This window comes from Pangasianodon hypophthalmus, chromosome 5, assembly GCF_027358585.1.
Source record: "Pangasianodon hypophthalmus isolate fPanHyp1 chromosome 5, fPanHyp1.pri, whole genome shotgun sequence".
NCBI classification, from domain to species: domain Eukaryota; kingdom Metazoa; phylum Chordata; class Actinopteri; order Siluriformes; family Pangasiidae; genus Pangasianodon; species Pangasianodon hypophthalmus.
This window is the reverse complement of record NC_069714.1, coordinates 19,568,657-19,586,594: the sequence shown is the minus strand read 5'-3', so window position 1 is coordinate 19,586,594 and position 17,938 is coordinate 19,568,657. Positions and strand designations below refer to the sequence as shown.

Below are 17,938 nucleotides of genomic sequence, written 5' to 3'. Positions count from 1 at the left end.
TTTAGAAACACATTTAGTGCCAAATGGCTTTACATGTCATTGACCATGCAAGGGTTTTTTTTCTACCATCATTCCTGTCCCCAGCATGTTTTAAAACAAAGGTACACCCATGCTTGTATTTCTCAAGTTGCACATAATGAATGTCTATGCTAGAGGTTTGCTGTGTATACAGAAATGTAGGTAGATTCTTAAAAGCATTTAGAAGTTTCCTGAATCAGCACCAGCTCCTGCACCAGGATCATCACTGTGTAGATGGAAAAGGGATATAATAGATTGAGTTATAATATACTTCACCTGTTGATGTGCATACAAATAAAATAATCTAGTCTTTTTATTTCCATGAAAAGATTTGGAAAAAGAAAAGCAACAAATATGCTCCATCTGGCTGTAATTTGTAAACTTCCTGGTGTCAGTCACTTAGCATGTGGGCAGTGGTGGCTCAGTGAATAAGGCTCTAGGTTACTGAACAGAAGATTGAGGGTTCAAACCCCAGTACTGTCCAAGTTGCAACTGGTGGGCCCTTGAGCAAGGCTCTTAACCTTCTCTCCTCTAGGGATGCTGATCCCTAGCTTCCCTTTTACAAAGAAAAGAATTTCACTGTAATATATATGTGATAAATATAGGCTTTCTTAAAGGTGACTGTACAATAATCAGAATGCTTCTATAATTACAATTAGATAATTACAAGAAACTCTTTTATACTTCAAGTTTTTCTTCTATCCAGTTTTAATTTATGACCTTTTATTTCTGGAAAGAGATGATGCCCTCTATTTAAAGACCTATGCAAATGTCATTCATTTTCTTGCTCTAGTTTCCTATTAAACTCCTCCCTGTTTTACAAATCTCTTCTCATCCTTGCTGAAGTGTAATTTTGGTTCCCTTTTAGCTTTTCTTGCAGGATATACATCGACAGTGAGACGTACTGAGCCTTTGTGGCTTTACAGTGGCCATTTGTTTTTCCTGCTTTCATGTTTTTATTTTATGAAGAAATACAATGTCCCAGACTAAAGCATTTCCTCACTGTTCCATATCTATACAGAAACCTACTTTCCACTGCAATTGTTAAAATCTATCTCCATTCCGTTCAAGATTGCAAAATACACCAAAGCTGCTGGCTATGCCTCTTGATATTGTCTATATATATAATTTTCCCTTGTTTCCTCCAGGGAAAGGAAGATTCTTCAGGTTCCGCCTGCCTTCTCTGAACCTGTTAGGTTCCAGCAAACAGTCTCTGCCCCAGGAAGACCCTGACACAGTGATGGTGGACTCTCCGAAAGCCAGCAATGACTCTGTGCCCTTGAGGGACTTCCAGTCTCCGACTAAGGACAGCTGCTGTCCTGCTGATGCCAATGACACACAGGCCCTTATCAGCTCCAGTCCCCACTCATCCCCAATCAGTGTGTCCGGACCTCTCGACCACTCATCCCCTAAACAAATGTGGGACCGTCCAAGTCTGTCTCAGGCCCAGTCCACTACCTGCCTGGCGCAGTCCATCTCCAGAGACAGTGTGTGTAGCAGAAGACGAGCCTCATCCGTGCATGACATTGAAGGCCTCAGCTCCAACTCCAAACGCCTGTTGGGGGATCGGCATGCTAGTGAAGGTAAAGAATCCCACAGACATATTTATTCTGTGCTGCAAGAAGGGTTGTGTTGCAAGACTTGTCTTGTGAGACATAGAGTTAAGACCCTGAACAGAAAGCCCTGTAATTGGCAAGTCAGTTAACATAAGCCTCTGAACAATAATGTTCAAGTGTGCAGTTACAAAACATAAACTGAATATCACTTTACTCTTCTAGTTTTGTACATAATGTATGTATTCAGAAATGTAAAAAAAGCCATGTAAAAACATGAACTTTGTAAATATAACATGTGGAATTTCTATACTGTATATCTGCATTAATTTTAGGCAGATGTGTCAGAGTACAAGGGACTTAATGTTGTTTGGGTGTGACATATTGGCAGTCGGAAAATCATTCATTTTCATTTCAAAACTGTCATTAATTTAGTCTACAAAATATTGATGGACTGCCCTGAAATAATGTTTCTCAGATAGTGGTTTACCTTTAGAGAAGTAAAACTATAAAACTAACCCTAAACGGAACCTACTGGTAATCTGAACAATTTTTCTGATCGCTGATCAATGTTCTCCTGCATTTCAGACCATGGCCGCAGTGTGAAAGGTAACCGTGTGTTATGATTGAATGCTTTACAGTCTTGGACTGATTGTTGCATGTTTTTAAAGGACAGTAATTGTCTGATTCCTCTATGTTCTATAACTCAAAACCTCAAAGCACCACAAATCTTCTTAGCATCTAGTGTCAGATCCTGGTCTACTAGTGGATTTATAAGAGAGAGTTCTTCTTTGAAGTGTCCAGGGAGTCATTGCTTCTGCCTGATATCACTTCACAAAACATCAATCCTCAGGCGTATCCTTCATACAGTAATGACAAGACAGTATGTGGAATGATGAGGAGTCCCAGGGGTCTGGCAGTGGTCAGGCTGTGATTTAAAGCAAAGTGCAAGCAAAGTCTTGGTGTCGGTTTAACTCATAAATGAACATTTGCTCTTAGCCAGAATTCACTAGAAAAGCCCTTTTCTTCTCTCATTTCCTTGCATGAAACTGATGTGTCATTATGAGGTCTGAGAGGAAATCAATCCTACATTTGTTGTATATCTGCTCCTTGCAAATCCGTTATCAGAACCATATATATCACTTTGAAGCATGTATGATGAAGCCTGTTTCTGACACTTTGTTGTGTAATGTACCATTTCAGTCTTTTACACACTTCAAAATTATGTCATTATTTACTGGTGTATGCTTTGGTTCAAAGTACTATTGAAAACATTCAATAGATATCAGCATGTACAGGAAAAGTATCTTTTAAGAGACCATACCCTTCTAATGAATTACATTTCAGTGCTTTTTAAGGGTGAGTCTAATTGCCATGCTCTTAACTAGTTTCTGCATCTTTTCATCATCAGGTCCTTTTAACCATCTCAAATCCAGCCTGCTGGGCTCTACCTCAGACTCCAACCTGAACAAGTACTCTACAATTAACAAGATCCCCCTCATCGCACTTAACTTCTCTGAAACTAACAACGACAAACGAGTCCCCTCACCCCCTGCCTCTGAGAAGACCATCATCGCTCCAAAAGTGAAAGACCGCACACACAATGTCACTGAGAAAGTCACACAGGTGAGAACTGTGGTGTTGTGGTACACTAGATAACCCAGCTGTTGAATTAACTGAATTTTTGTACTCAATTTTCTATTGTATTGCAGTAATGAGACATGCCACAATTTTAGTTTTGATTAGTTGTATACATACAGATGTGTAAATTAGAATAATAAATAAAATATAAACATAGCAATTTTTAATATCAATAAATAATGTGTAGATATAGAATGTCTAATTTTGGCCATATAGAGTACCTTCACATATTATACAGTGGGTGACAAATATCAATAACAAAACTATATACCAGTGCTGTAGTAACAGTCATTATAAGATCATTTTAAATAAGATATCTTTCAGGGAAGTTTACCACGCTGCATTGGAATGCTTTGGGAGTTTGTCATGTCAAACAAATACAAGCAGTGAAGTAGTGGTTGTGTAAAATATGTGCTTTCATTAGTAATTCATTGATCTGATGTGCCATAGTTCCACTCTTATAAATGGACTGTGGACCTAAAAAGAAAAAAAAAAAGATATGATATCCAGGGATAATCAGTGTAAGACTCCAGAGTTAATGAGGCAGTACATTTGAGTTCATAACCCTGGGTGATTCTCTTAATATTTACACTACTACTGCACAATAAATAGGCCAGAAAACAGTCTAGTTTAAACTAGCCTAGTAAATAGGCATCTACCTGGTTCATATGAGTTTGGGGTTTGCCTGGGTCCTACATTGTTTGAAGACATCGTCCCCCTTGAAAATGAAAATGGAATACAAAATCACATCACTTTTGAGTGATCTCCAGGTGTAGCTCACCCTAGCCAGCTAGCTAACATCTTTGACAAGATTTCTGAATATTGTTAAGCATGCAACGTGTGCACAGTGACAGTCTGAATACAGTGAAAATGACAATTCAGTTACTGTTCATTTTGCTTTGTTAAGTTTTGAGTACCATTACAGTAGCTAGCTCAGTCACTAACACAAATCTGCTAACTTTGTCGTACAGAATAACTAAATAATAACCAAAGCTTCCCTCATAAATTTAAGCCATCCAGATATAGATCATTAAAGTTACAGTTGCTTCAGAAATGGGCAGAGAAAAGACAGACTAAAACCCAGTGGTCACCTTCCTGCTCCGGTACATTGTTGGTAGTAAAAATACATAATTTACAATTTGGGTGGATATTTAGATATTTAGATTAATCATAGTAACAGCCAATTTAGCGTATTTTTTTTTATCTCTGATCATCTACTTGATGTTTTCTCTGACAATATAAAACTAATGTTATCCTGTATGTCTCCTCTGTGTACAGCAAGGTCAGTTACCGATTAACTGTCACTTACCGATTAACTATTAAAAACAAATGTAAGCTAAATTTATCATATTTGCATCATTACATTATATATATATATTATGTTATATATCATTACGTTATATTTTATACATACACATTATATATATATATATATATATATATATATATATATATATATATATATATATATATATATAAAATATTTAGAAATTAAATTGGACAGCTGAGCAATAGTCAGAAGTGATTACAATTGTTTTCCCTCCTGTCACTGTAACTTGTCAGCCCTTACAGAGAATTATTGACTTCCAGCTGCATTGTTTTACTGCCAGTAAGAACGAATATAACAGTTACCTTGTTACTATAGACTATTGTTCAGTTAAGAAGTCTCCAGCCTCTTTCTTCCATTATTCAAAGCCATATCTCCCCCCCCCCCCCCCCCCCCCCCCCCCCCCTCCCCCCACCATCTCTCTCTCGCTCTCTCTCTCTGACACTGCAGTGCATCAAAAGACCATCTGAGCATGAAGATGGATTTCCTACTGCTGTGCACAAATATATGCCCCAATATTGGCAGAACAGAATTCAATAGTACTGTGGCAGCCATAAAGTGTTAGCATACTCCTTCCTTGTAGGGTTTTTTTGCCTCAGTGGTAGCTTGGAGACTTGATTTAGGTCCTTGCACAGACAGTGGATTCACTCTTGGGGTAGATAAGTGCTGAAAGTGTCCTTCTGTTAACCCACAGTCATTCTGTAGACCAAAGGGCATCAGATGGCAGCCCCTCTCATATGTATCACTTTCATAAAAAGCTGTAGGAGGAAATGAGAAACACAAAAACAGAAACATATCCAGAAAAACACAAGTGTACTCCAAGGAAGCCAAGGCAATTGTTATTCCTCAAGTCATCTGGCTTTGCATTTGATTCAGTCATTTGACTTGTCAGCTTTGACTGTTTCTCACATTATTTTACTGTGACCATCTGCGTGTGTGAGAGGCAGATAAGAGAAAATCGCTCTATTTATCAACTATTACTGAATGAGAATTTAAAAAAGTGCTGAGGAGGCAACACAAAACAAGCTCTCCTCATGTTGGCATAATAATTAATGGTGTATTAATCAGGGTAAGATGCCTCATTTGCTGTTTGTCAGTGGCAGTGTGTGCATGTGTTGCTTTGTGTAAGTGTTTATGCTTTAGGCTTAGTCACAGTCACACACTCTCTAGTTTACAGTCAGTTTTAGCTACACAGAGTTTGAAACTTTCTGGGTTTGAAAATATGACAACTGCTCCCTTGCTGACCTTGTAAAAGATGAATGTTGAGACAGGGAAAAAGTTGTACAAATCTTACTGCCCTGGAGACAACATGAAATTAATGCTTATCTAGCAAAAACCCAAAGCTCAACATCTCAGCCTTTCCCACCAAGAAGAAATCCCAGAATCATACTCCTGCATTTGTGTTAATCATTTTTAAAATGAAGACTGACAATGCACTGACAATCATACATCTGTGGCCTTCTACCCAAAGTGAAGAATGTGAAAACTCAAACACATAAATCACCATCATGTACAGTCAAATCAGTGTTTTTCTAACCTTACAACTAGTTTTGGTTTGTTATTGTACAGTTATAGGTCTATTGTTGCTTTATCATAACCAAGCAGTTAATATTTTCTGAAATTCAACTGAAGCACAATATGTATATAATCACGAACTCCACACCAGAGCCAAATTTAACTTCAGCTTCACTTTCTGGCAGATTTAAGATTTTTTTTTTTCTGTTTCTATACCCTTGAGCAAGGAACTTAAACCTAGCTCCTGCAATAACCTGACATGGGCAGCTGGGAAGGTTTCTCTTCTCAACATTCTGCACAACATAAATGAGTTTGGACAGGAAAAGGAGATTAATGTTTTGGTGTGTGGCTCCTTCAGACTGTGTAACAGTGAAATTTGGAAGACAGGTTGTCAGTAGTAATGAGATGATGAAAAATTCCTGATGCAATATAAATCTTATCCAAAGCTCTGCACTGATGCACCAGATAGCAGTTTAAAAATACAACAGCAGTCTTAAATAGAAAAGATAGCAGTGGCACTATCCTTTATTCATCAATGTTTCCTACAATCATCTGAGCATAAAATGAGGGTAGAAATATATATATTATATATATATATATATATATATAAAATCAAGCATTTTAGGGAAAAATAGGGAAAATAAAAATTAATAAATAAGTGTGCACACCCTTTTATAATTGTGGATGTGGCTGTGTTCAGATTGAACCAATCACATTCAGTCTCATGTTCAAAAGTAATTATCATATAGCTGTCATAATCTATAATCTGAAATTATTCTGATTAACCCCAAATAAAGATCAGCTGTTTCTGTAGGATTTTCTTGACATCTTCTTGGTTTCATCTGACTGCTGAAGCCATGGTCCGCAAAGAGCTGACAAAGCATGCAAGGTATCTCACTTGTTGAAAGGTATTGATCAGGAGATGGGTAAAGAATTTCCAAAACATTAGCTGTACCATGGAACACGGTGAAGGCCATCATAACAAATAGAGAAAATGGAGCACCACAGTGGTATTACCAAGAACAGGACGTCCCTCCAAAATTTATAAAAGGACAAGACAAAAACTTACCAGGGAAGCTGCCAAGAGACCTACAGCAACATTAAAGGAGCTGGAGGAATATCTGATAAGTACTGATTACTCTCTGCATGTGACAACAATCTCTAAGTCTTCTTCTCTGGGCTATGGGGTAGGGTGGCTAGATGGAAGCCCTTTCTCACAAAAAAACAAACTAAATCACCAAGCCAAACTAAATCACCCCAAACCTTGTGGCAAAATATGTTAGGTTCACATGAGACAAATTCAAAAAGGTACAATAATTGCATTATTCCAGAATGTATGTTTGGTGCAAAAATACACACATCACCAACAGAACACCAAACCGACAGTGAAGCATGGTGGTGGCAGCATCATGCTTTAAGGCTGCTTTTCTTCAGCCAGAACTGGGGCGGGTGTGTATATATCAAGGCGGAGGGAATCATAAATAACTATAAATACCAGTAAATTTTAGTGCAAAACCTTCAGGTGTCTGCCAATAAGCTGAAGATGAAAAGGAATTTCATCTTTCAGCACAACAGTGACCCAAAGCATACAACAACAAAGGAATGGCTTAACCAAAAGATCAGTATTTTGGAATGGCCTAGCCAGAGGCATCATCAAAATAACCTGCCATTTTAATAGTTGTGTGTAAAATTTTTATTTCCACTTTTCATATATATATATATATATATATATATATATATATATATATATATATATATATATGAAGTCATACAAGTCAGTGTATAAGATTTACATCATTTTTTCATCCTTATATTAAAGTGAGCTCTCAGTGACCCCTCATGCAATGTGGATGCGGCATTGTCATCACAGAAAAGTGCTATCAAGTTTCATCACAGGATAAAGATGGTGAATAACTGAGAATAAGTAAAAGTAAGCATACCTTTGTATTGGTTTGCAGTGACTTTCCCTCTACCAAACCAAACAACACCAGCAAAATGCCCCCACAGCATAAAAGAGCCAATGGTTATGATTTGTATAAAGTTATTAAGTTTATACATATAAATGTTTTTGATGAAAAAAGTTAAATGGTCATGCACAGAATAGACTAGTAATGTTGGAAGAACAAAGCCAAAGTTTTGGACTATTATTGTGAGCATGTGATGGGGCGACCACACAGAACAGCTTGGCCATGTCCATCTCAGCCCCCAGCACCTAGGAATCCCTTTGCATTTCCTTGTATGTGAAATAATAACCTATTACATCATCCAGTCCTTTGAAGACTTTATAATGACATTTCAGTGATGGGTTTCTTGTTTCTACATATACCCATTATCTGCCTATCTATCATAAGTTCCTTTAGTCTTAAACTTCTTTTTTTGTGACTTCAAATAAGTGGTCCTTAAATGTAATCTTGCTGTCATTTTTTGCCTTGGGAACTACTATAACTAAAAGGAAATTCATTCGTTTGTTTGTTCATTTGTTCATTCGTTTGTTTATTCATTTATTCATTCATTCATTTATCTTCAGTAGCCACTTTATCCTGGTCAGTGTCACGAGGAAACCATGCACACACACAGACACACTCATTTACGTCTAGGGGCTTCAGTTGAATTTCTGTTGTATTGGAATCAACTTCAGTTCTATTTGATTGAATATGCAAACTGCATAAATAAACCACATAATTTGTTTCCCGTTGTCAGTCAGTTTGCAGTTTTTCATGAAGCTGACTTTAATGAACGACTGAATTTCACACTCTTAATTAAAAAATATAATGTATTATTATTTTGTTTTTTCTGTGTCCAGGTGTTGTCCCTAGGTGCAGATGTATTACCAGAATACAAGCTCCAGGCTCCACGCATAGACAAATTCACCATCCTACACTACAGTCCGTTTAAGGCCATGTGGGACTGGCTCATTCTGCTCCTTGTCATTTACACGGCCATCTTCACCCCATACTCCGCTGCATTCCTGTTGAATGATCGTGAGGAACAAAAGAGGAGATTGTGTGGCTACTCTTGCAGTCCCCTTAACGTTGTCGACTTAATGGTGGACATCATGTTCATCATCGACATCCTTATAAACTTCCGCACAACTTATGTAAATTCCAACGAGGAGGTAGTGAGTCACCCAGGGAAGATCGCTGTGCACTATTTTAAGGGCTGGTTTCTCATAGACATGGTGGCAGCCATTCCCTTCGACCTGCTTATCTTTGGATCAGGGTCGGATGAAGTAAGTGATCAGCTACATTAACATTCTCTCACTGCCCTCTCTTGGATGTTGGTGTTATTTAGATATTTATTTCTGTACTTTTATTTATCTTTGAGGAATCATGTATCCATTAGGGACCAGAGCATGTGCTGTTAATATTGATTAAAAATAAACTGACTGCTATTGACTGTTCTTAACAGCTTAATGCATCTCTTTTGGTCAGTGAGGACTTTTTTTCTACCATGCTCTAATGCAATATTTTTTTCTTATTTATTTCCTTAATGGTATGCAGTTCGTTAGGCCATTTATTTAGACGAATGTCTTATCAAATGGCGATCAGGGAGTCATCTAGACAAGTTGCTTGTGCAGTTTACAGGCCACAAGTAGGCCAGCCTGCACACTGGCATGTTTGTCTGTGAAGATATTTCAGCAGTCAGTCACGATGGCATATCATAATTGTGCATTATAACCACCCCATACAGATAGCATAAGGTAATAACACACTTGGAAGCTGAATGTAGATACTACCGTATTATTGCTTATTAAGAGTGTGTCAGGAAGTTTGATATTTAATAGCTCATTGATTTATATAAAGTAGTAAAATGTATGCACAAGTTTTATTTAATCAACGTGTCACAATTGTTTTCTCTGTAACACATTTATTTGAAGGGTAACTACACTGGGCCTTAAATAATCCTTGCTTGATTCTTTTAAAAAGCAATACTGATATTGACATGTCTGTGTAGTATATGATTTTTTTCTTTACATGAAAGAGAAAAGAATGAAGAGGCTTCACTCAGTAGTTTTAATCCATATCTTGCAAGTTATTAGTTTGTCTTCATTAATTACCACATTACTGAAGGCTTGAGATGAAATGTGCACAGTTTATTTCACATGTTGAAAAGTGCATTTATCTACTTTATATAGGAGCATGAAATTCTCAAATAAGGATTTATATGTCATCAAATTAAAGTAATCAATGTTGCATTTAAATCATTGTGTATACATTCTACAATGAATTTAAAAAGCCTGTATGAGCTGAATAGGTGAATAGGTGAATAGGAAAAGGAAATGATAAGCCTAGTTCTTGGAAGGTACATTTATAATACATTGATAAATGTATTGCTAGTAAGATAAGTCTAAAATATTTACAGTACATTTACCTGTAATGATAATTTAGGCTTCTTCTCTTTTCTTTCTTTCATGGAAAGACTAAATAACATAAAAACATAGGTTGTTACAAAGGTTTTGATATCACTCTTCCAGCATCGTTTTAAAAACATTGCAGCATTATGAATGTATTATAAAGCCCCATAGTAGGGAAGAATTTTACTGTCAGTGCAAAGCCCATCACACTGTGGATTTTTTTTTTAGGCATGATACTTTTAGTTTCAAAGGCAAATGCCTGAGTTTTTCTTGTCTAGTGTCAACCAGGCACAGAAAGAATGGTAACTGTAGGCTATTTAATGTGTTTGCTTTATTGATTATCGCTGCGGATAGTAGTGAGATATGTGGGGGCTGTGAGATGTTAATGCATTCATTCTGTTTCGAGAGCCAGATAGTAAAGAAATGACCAGCTGCTGTACGTTACTGCTTCTGCCTAATATCCTGCCCATCAAATTTCCTTATACATTGTGAATTCAAACTTCCACTTTGTTATGCAACGCAGTGCAAAGCTGCTGCTTCTCTTGCAACCTACGAAATAGGCAAACAGCCTGCTTAATGCCTATTATGCACTGAGTGAAAGGGTCCGGCCACTAAGATGTATTGTTTATTGATTTTCCATTGGATTTTAGTTGTATTTATTGAAAAGGGATCCCTGTAACCCTACTCCAAAGAGTGATATAGGTAAGCATATTGTAACCAAAAGAAACATTACTCTCCAGTGTGTATATTGTACTGGATATTGTGCTGTTGTAACCCCCTCCCATTAATGAAATGGACTCAAATGACAAATCTAAAGTGACCCATGTCAGGAAAGCCCATTCTTGCTGGACTGGTTTATGTTTGTCTGCTTTGTGTGTATGTTTTATGCCTGTGGTTGGGCAGATGGGGATGTTGTGCAGTCTGTGGTCAGTGCGTTGCATGTTTTGTATAGTTCAGAGAGACAGATGGCAGGTGGCCTCAGGACACGTCTCATTTACAGGATTTACATGAAGTGATTTTAGGTCTCCAGCCTTCTCCTAAACCTTATTTGACATTGCTTCCCAACACTGTTTATTTTTTCTGAATGCATATCTAGTTTATCTATGCATGTTGTATCTGCTTTGTTTATATTATCTTTTTTTATTTAAGCACTGCCATTTTTAATAATATGTTTAACTGTACTTGGTAAGCATTTATAACACTCTCAATCATGTAAGGTCACAAACACAATGCAAAAAGCAAAAACTAAATACACAAAGTCAGCAGAGTTATTCAGAAGCTGCAGTCATTCATATCGGGATGGTTTTGCTGGTCAGGATCTTGTTGATGATAATGCCACCGCAAAACCCACAAGCTGTATCTCACACTGCTACCAAGCAGCATGGTCATGATCACTGGGCAGTAGAGCAATGCAAAGATGCTTTCTTCACTTAAATCATTTGTGTTTGGTTTATGTGTCCATCTTAAACTACACTGAATTTTACAGGCTACACATATGTTTTAAGATAACACTTTATTGATCTAAGAAGACAAATCACAAATACACATAAGAAATAAAGTAAAAATTAACTAAAGATAAAATAAGATAAAGTAAAATAAATATAAAATTTAAAAATTTAAATGTAAAATTTAAAGGTACAAATTATAAATGTGTGTGTGTGTGTGTGTGTGTATATATATATATATATATATATATATATATATATATATATATATATATATATATATATAGGTTATGTAGGCTTATGTAGGTTTTTATATATATATAGTAAACCTACATATTTTATGTATCATATACATGCATATACATCTATAGCTCTGCTAAAGTGCAAGAAGTACAGTACTGTATATTGTGTTGAGGTTCTATACAGTGTAATGGTTATGTATACAGTATTATCCACAGATGAGGTATTATCCACCAGTGAGGTAGTTACAGTTGCAACTACCTGCAAAAGCGTTCTTTCCTGCAGTGGAGCAAGAGCAGTCTGCCACTCAGTGTACTCCTCTGTCCCTGTAGTGTTTTATGGAGTGGGTGGAAGGTGACACCTTTGCCAGCAGGTGCTGCAATGTTAATTACAATATACTTAGCTTGGAAATGAATGCAGTCATAACAAGTCACTGCATCAAGTGTCAAATATTCGTGCATTGTTGGATGACGATGACAATTAGGTGATCAGCAAAAATGATCATGTTGAAAGTTGCTCTAGCCTTTAGATACAAATACCCATTAGTTCTTGTGTAAAGCTACTGATGAGATTGTAACAGTTTATCAGTATTACAGATGATATCCAGCTATAGCTCTATGCAGATTTGTTGTGGATCACTATGAGTGGTAGCTGCTAATGAGCTTATAATGGCTTCCTTGTAAGATCATTTTCTACTCATTTGCCTACTACCTCTTTTCATGTCAGACTGAAGGAAAAACATTTTCAGGGAGGCCATTTGCTAACACAGTGTCAACGTGAATGTGCAACTTTACTGGCAGACCCATCCTTTTAAATGAACTTTAAAAATACCCTCCACAGTTATTCCCTTTGCAGAGCCGCCATATAATTGGCAGGTAAATAAATGATCTTCTGCCAGGGGCCAGTTATAGTGTTGCAGGAGCCTGTTTCAGACGAGACAGAGCATGGTGTAAACGCCAAGGGGCTCATTTGCAGGCTTTACAGAATGAGAGAAAACCTTCCACAAATTAGAATGTATGTCTTTTCTGCAGTAATGCAATAGTACAGCCAAGTTGGAAGTATTGTGAATTAAAAAGGTATGAAAGCACATTGCATTACTACTTGCTCATTTTCTTTTCTTTCAATGGCCAGGGCATTAGTGGATGTAGTGCTGGTCTCTAGTGGTAAAGCATATAGACAGTATTGTGTAATGGGCCATAATTACACATAATTATAATACTGGTAATTAGTGAAACATTTGTTCAAAGGCATTACTGAGGGAATATGCTACAGAGATATGAGCGCTAGCTAAATTAGTCTACAAAATACAACCCTTCCAATTTGCCCATTTGCAGTAATTGTGTGCTGGCTGGGGAAAAGCATTCACATGATCAGATGGCATTTTCTACTATATAGTCATGAAAATCAGAGGTTTTCCTGAACTTTAATATGATTTTGCATATATCTCAATCACAAGTACAGTTATATTATATTAAAGTCTGATTACCCCCAAAAAGTGAAAATGGAGAAAATTGCATTAAAAGATTCCTTTCCACTTCTGCTGAAAGACACTCTGCCTACCTCTACATTTATAAACTAATCTAGTTATGGAAAAACAACATTACTGCCAAATTGAAAATAATTCCACATTTACAACAGGAAATGAGTTCTCATTTTGATTATCAGCATCATCCACATCAATCTCAGTCTCATCACCTTGTAGCATTTATAAAAAAAAAAAAAGCCTCACTGTTGATGTGACTGCACAAATGCATCATGGTCAGTTTGACAACTGAATTGATTAGGTTTATTATATGCCATTTTGATATGGCACATCTCATAGCTACCCCACTACAAAGCATGTGATTCATTGCATGAGAAATGCATGCTTAGCTAGCAGAGTTTTACAGAGACAGATCTGCCAGCAATTACAGCTGCATTTGTTGAACTGCAACAAAGATAAATTTCTTACCCAATGTGACTATTTTCAGGCAGGTAGCTGGGGACAAGGTTATAAAATAACTGAAATAAGAATAAAAATAAGAAGAGATGTCAAAGTACACTATATGGCCACAGGTTGGTGGACACCTGACCATCACACCCATATGTGGGCCTTCTCCAAACTGTTGCCACAAAAATTGGAAGCACACAATTGTATAGGATATCTTTGTATGCTGTAGTATTACAAGTTCCCTTCACTGGAACTAGGGGACCCGAACATTTTCCAGCATGACAGTGTCCCTGTGCACAAAACAAGGTACATAAAGACACAGTTTGCCAAGGTTGGTGTGGAAGAACTCGAGTAACCTGCACACATCCCTGACCACAACCCCACTGAACACCTTTGAGATTAATTGTAACACCGCCTGAACACCAGGCCTCCTCACCTGATGTCAGTGCGCAACATCTTATAACAATTTATAACACAGGGGGGCTAAATCTGGAATCGGACACACATATAGGTGTGATGGTCAGGTGTCCACAAACCTTTGCCATATAGTGTATATTACTGGCAGAAAAAAAATCAATTTTAGTCAAAACCAGATATTTCACAATTTATGGCTGTTTTCCAGAATTCAGCCCCAACGTATGACAGACAATCTCAGATGCTTGTGAAAAACCTCAGATTTTTTTTTTTCCTAATTTAAATGGTGTGTAGGAGAATGGAAATTGATAACCCAGAACTTAATGTGGTGGATAGGCTTCAATTAAGAAAACAAGAATCTAGGAGGACTTTTCTATACTGCTCTCTCATGTTGCAATCACTGATATGAATTCTGTTTGATTGCATTGTAGCACTGTAGGTTTATTTGTCAACGTCTCTAAACTGGTATCTCATTTGTCTTTAGACAACTACTCTGATTGGTCTGTTGAAGACGGCCCGGCTGCTGAGATTAGTGCGGGTGGCCAGGAAGCTGGACCGCTACTCTGAGTATGGAGCAGCAGTGCTTATGCTCCTCATGTGCATCTTCGCACTTATTGCCCATTGGCTGGCCTGTATCTGGTATGCCATCGGCAATGTAGAGAAACCTTATCTGGAGCACAAGATTGGCTGGCTGGATAATCTCGGTGTGTCTATCGGAAAACGCTACAACTACAGTGACCCCAACTCTGGACCCTCCATTAAGGACAAATATGTCACTGCACTGTATTTCACATTCAGCAGTTTGACCAGCGTGGGCTTCGGCAACGTCTCACCAAATACCAACTCAGAGAAGATCTTTTCTATCTGTGTCATGCTTATTGGATGTGAGTATGAGCTGTTTTAAGTTCAATTATGCAGTGTAAATTCATTGTGATATAAATTTATCAATGGAAAGAGACCATCAAGACCAGCTGCTCTCCAGATATTATTTGGGTGTTTAATCATTCGCAGAACAGCAGTGACACAGTAGTGTGTGTTCAGTGGTACAAGTTTATCAGGTGTACCAGGGTTGCTGGGGTTTTTAAACACTTCAGAGAACTGGTCTGCCAACCAAAAATATCCAGGCGATAGCATTGTTGTGATGACACACTGACACTGATGAAGGCTAGAGGATTAATATCGATCGTGCATTGAAAAAGAAGAGCTATAGTCTTTACCTGCACACCTAGAAGGTGACCAATCTGGTAGGTGTGTCTAAAAAAGAGGCCAGTAAGAATACGTTAGACTGTATTCAAATTTGGTGACGCAAGTCCAAAATTTACATCAGTATTTACATGGGAAATGTTATAGGTATTCAATAATGGGTTACACACCTGCATAAGTCAGTTTCCTTACCTGTGTGCAGTTCATGCTTCCAAGGCTGCCAGATTTTTCTTGAGTAGAATGGTCCAAGATGGGGTTTTCCATCGTCAAGACTACTGCCTTTAATCACAAGAAAATAAGACTTTAGTATCTTGCCAGTATATGCTGTCTGCATAAACCTAGTTGCAATTATTACAATCGCTGCAAATTTTGTTTAATTTAACAAAATAGCACTTGATCCAGCAAATACTACTATTTTGCATTGTTTTTATTTATATTGTGCACTGTAAAGAAATTTGTGCCCATAGTTTTCAGTATAACATATTGTGGTTAAATCAAGCTGTCAGATAATGGCACTGCACTTAATATTGCTCAACTCTTGAGAGAATATCAGGCAAGAAAAATGGCCTTAAGTCCAAGGTCAGAATTGCATGTAAGTCCACCCAGTGTAACTCTTTACAAATTCATGAATAGTATTTAAATTCAAGAGTTATGTTTAACCCAATTGTTAATATGGCCCAGAGTGTTTAAATATTCACAATACATTCATGCCAGCACCACACACACACTATCCTGACAGCGTTACTGCTGTGCTGAGAATGATCCATCAATCAAATGATATCTGATAACTGGTGATCCCTTTCCACTGATGGAGGAAGTAAAGATAGCCTGACAAATTATGCATAACAACAGATGGGCTACAGTTAGTAATTGTATACCTATACACCATCTACATTATATGACCAAAAGTATGTGGACTCTTGAGTATCACACCCATATGTGGGCTTTCCCGAAACTGTTACCACAAAGTTGGAAACGCACAATTGTTTAGAATGTGTTTGGATGAGTGGCCTGCACAGAGCCCTGACCTCAACCCCACTGAACATCTTTGGGATGAATCGGAACACCAAGTGCACGCCAGGCCTTCTTGTCCAACATCAATGCCTAACCTCACTAATGCTTTTCTGGCTTAATGGTCAAATCCCCATAGCCGCATGCCAAAATCTAGTGTAAAACCTTCCCAGAAGAGTGGAGGCTGTTATAGCAGCAAAGGGGGACAAACTCCATGTTACTGCCCATGGTTTTGGAAAGGAATGTTCAGACAGCACATCTGGGGGTGATAGGTTGTCCACATTCTTTTGGCCATATGCTGTATATTGTAATATTATTTTTGGCAAGTTTGCACTGGCCAAATGAAATAAGACAGTTGTAGTTAGTCTGCAGGCCTAGAGTTTGACATCTGTGATCTGTATAATGTCAGGCAGGCAGGTATGGACGCAAATGAAGATATACCAGACTTTATTAAGCTTAGCAATCAGAACAGAGATGTAATCCAAGAACAAGGTCAGGGTGCAGGCAAAGGTCAGGAGATCAACAAATAGCATAAACTAGGCAAGACTATGGGCAAAACCAGAAAGTCAGAACAGGGATCAAAACCAGAAACACAACATAGCAATATACAATGGCTTGGTAATGCCTGGTACACAAAGAATTCAGAGCGTATACTTTGCAAAGTGAATGTGCAGTGAGGGTGATTAAATACCGTGTGAGTGACTGAGTCCAGATGTGTGCAATCAGTAGTCGGGTGAACATGAACGTGAAAGTGTCTGTGATGGCTGTGAGTTGTAGTCCATGGTGGCCATGTTTGTAGGCCACACTGTATTCTGGGAGTTGGAGTTCGCCGCCGATTCCGGGGTGACATGACACTTCAAAGATGTACATTACTAAATGGCTAAATTGTAGATATAATGTAGATGTACTTATTCATCTGGAAACTAATGTATTTTTATTTGTTGTGTGTCATTCATATGAATATTTGCATTCAAACTCTATCATATTCTTGTCCTGCTTAGCCCTAATGTATGCCAGCATCTTTGGGAATGTATCTGCTATCATTCAGCGGCTCTACTCAGGAACAGCGCGGTATCACACTCAGATGCTGCGTGTGAAAGAGTTTATCCGCTTCCACCAGATCCCCAACCCACTCAGGCAGAGGCTGGAGGAGTATTTTCAGCATTCCTGGAACTACACCAATGGCATCGACATGAACATGGTGCGTTTGTATGTTGGGGATGGGGGAGACATAGCCATCTAGGCTCAGCTCATGCATTACCTATGTTTGTATAGCCAAATATATTT

At 37.8% G+C, this 17,938-nt stretch overlaps 1 protein-coding gene across 2 annotated transcripts in view; it reads left to right on the top strand.

The window, feature by feature from the left end:
• The window catches only part of LOC113526240 (potassium voltage-gated channel subfamily H member 7), a 64,630-nt gene that overhangs the window by 32,051 nt on the left and 14,641 nt on the right, over positions 1-17,938 (top strand). The window contains exons 4-9 of one of the 2 annotated variants that reach the window (XM_026913109.3): positions 1,167-1,601; positions 2,160-2,180; positions 2,983-3,197; positions 8,858-9,283; positions 14,922-15,321; positions 17,653-17,852. In XM_026913109.3, the coding sequence (XP_026768910.1) occupies positions 1,167-1,601; positions 2,160-2,180; positions 2,983-3,197; positions 8,858-9,283; positions 14,922-15,321; positions 17,653-17,852 (1,697 nt within the window). The remainder of the gene's footprint in view (positions 1-1,166; positions 1,602-2,159; positions 2,181-2,982; positions 3,198-8,857; positions 9,284-14,921; positions 15,322-17,652; positions 17,853-17,938) is intronic. The other variant, XM_026913110.3, reaches the window with a different exon arrangement.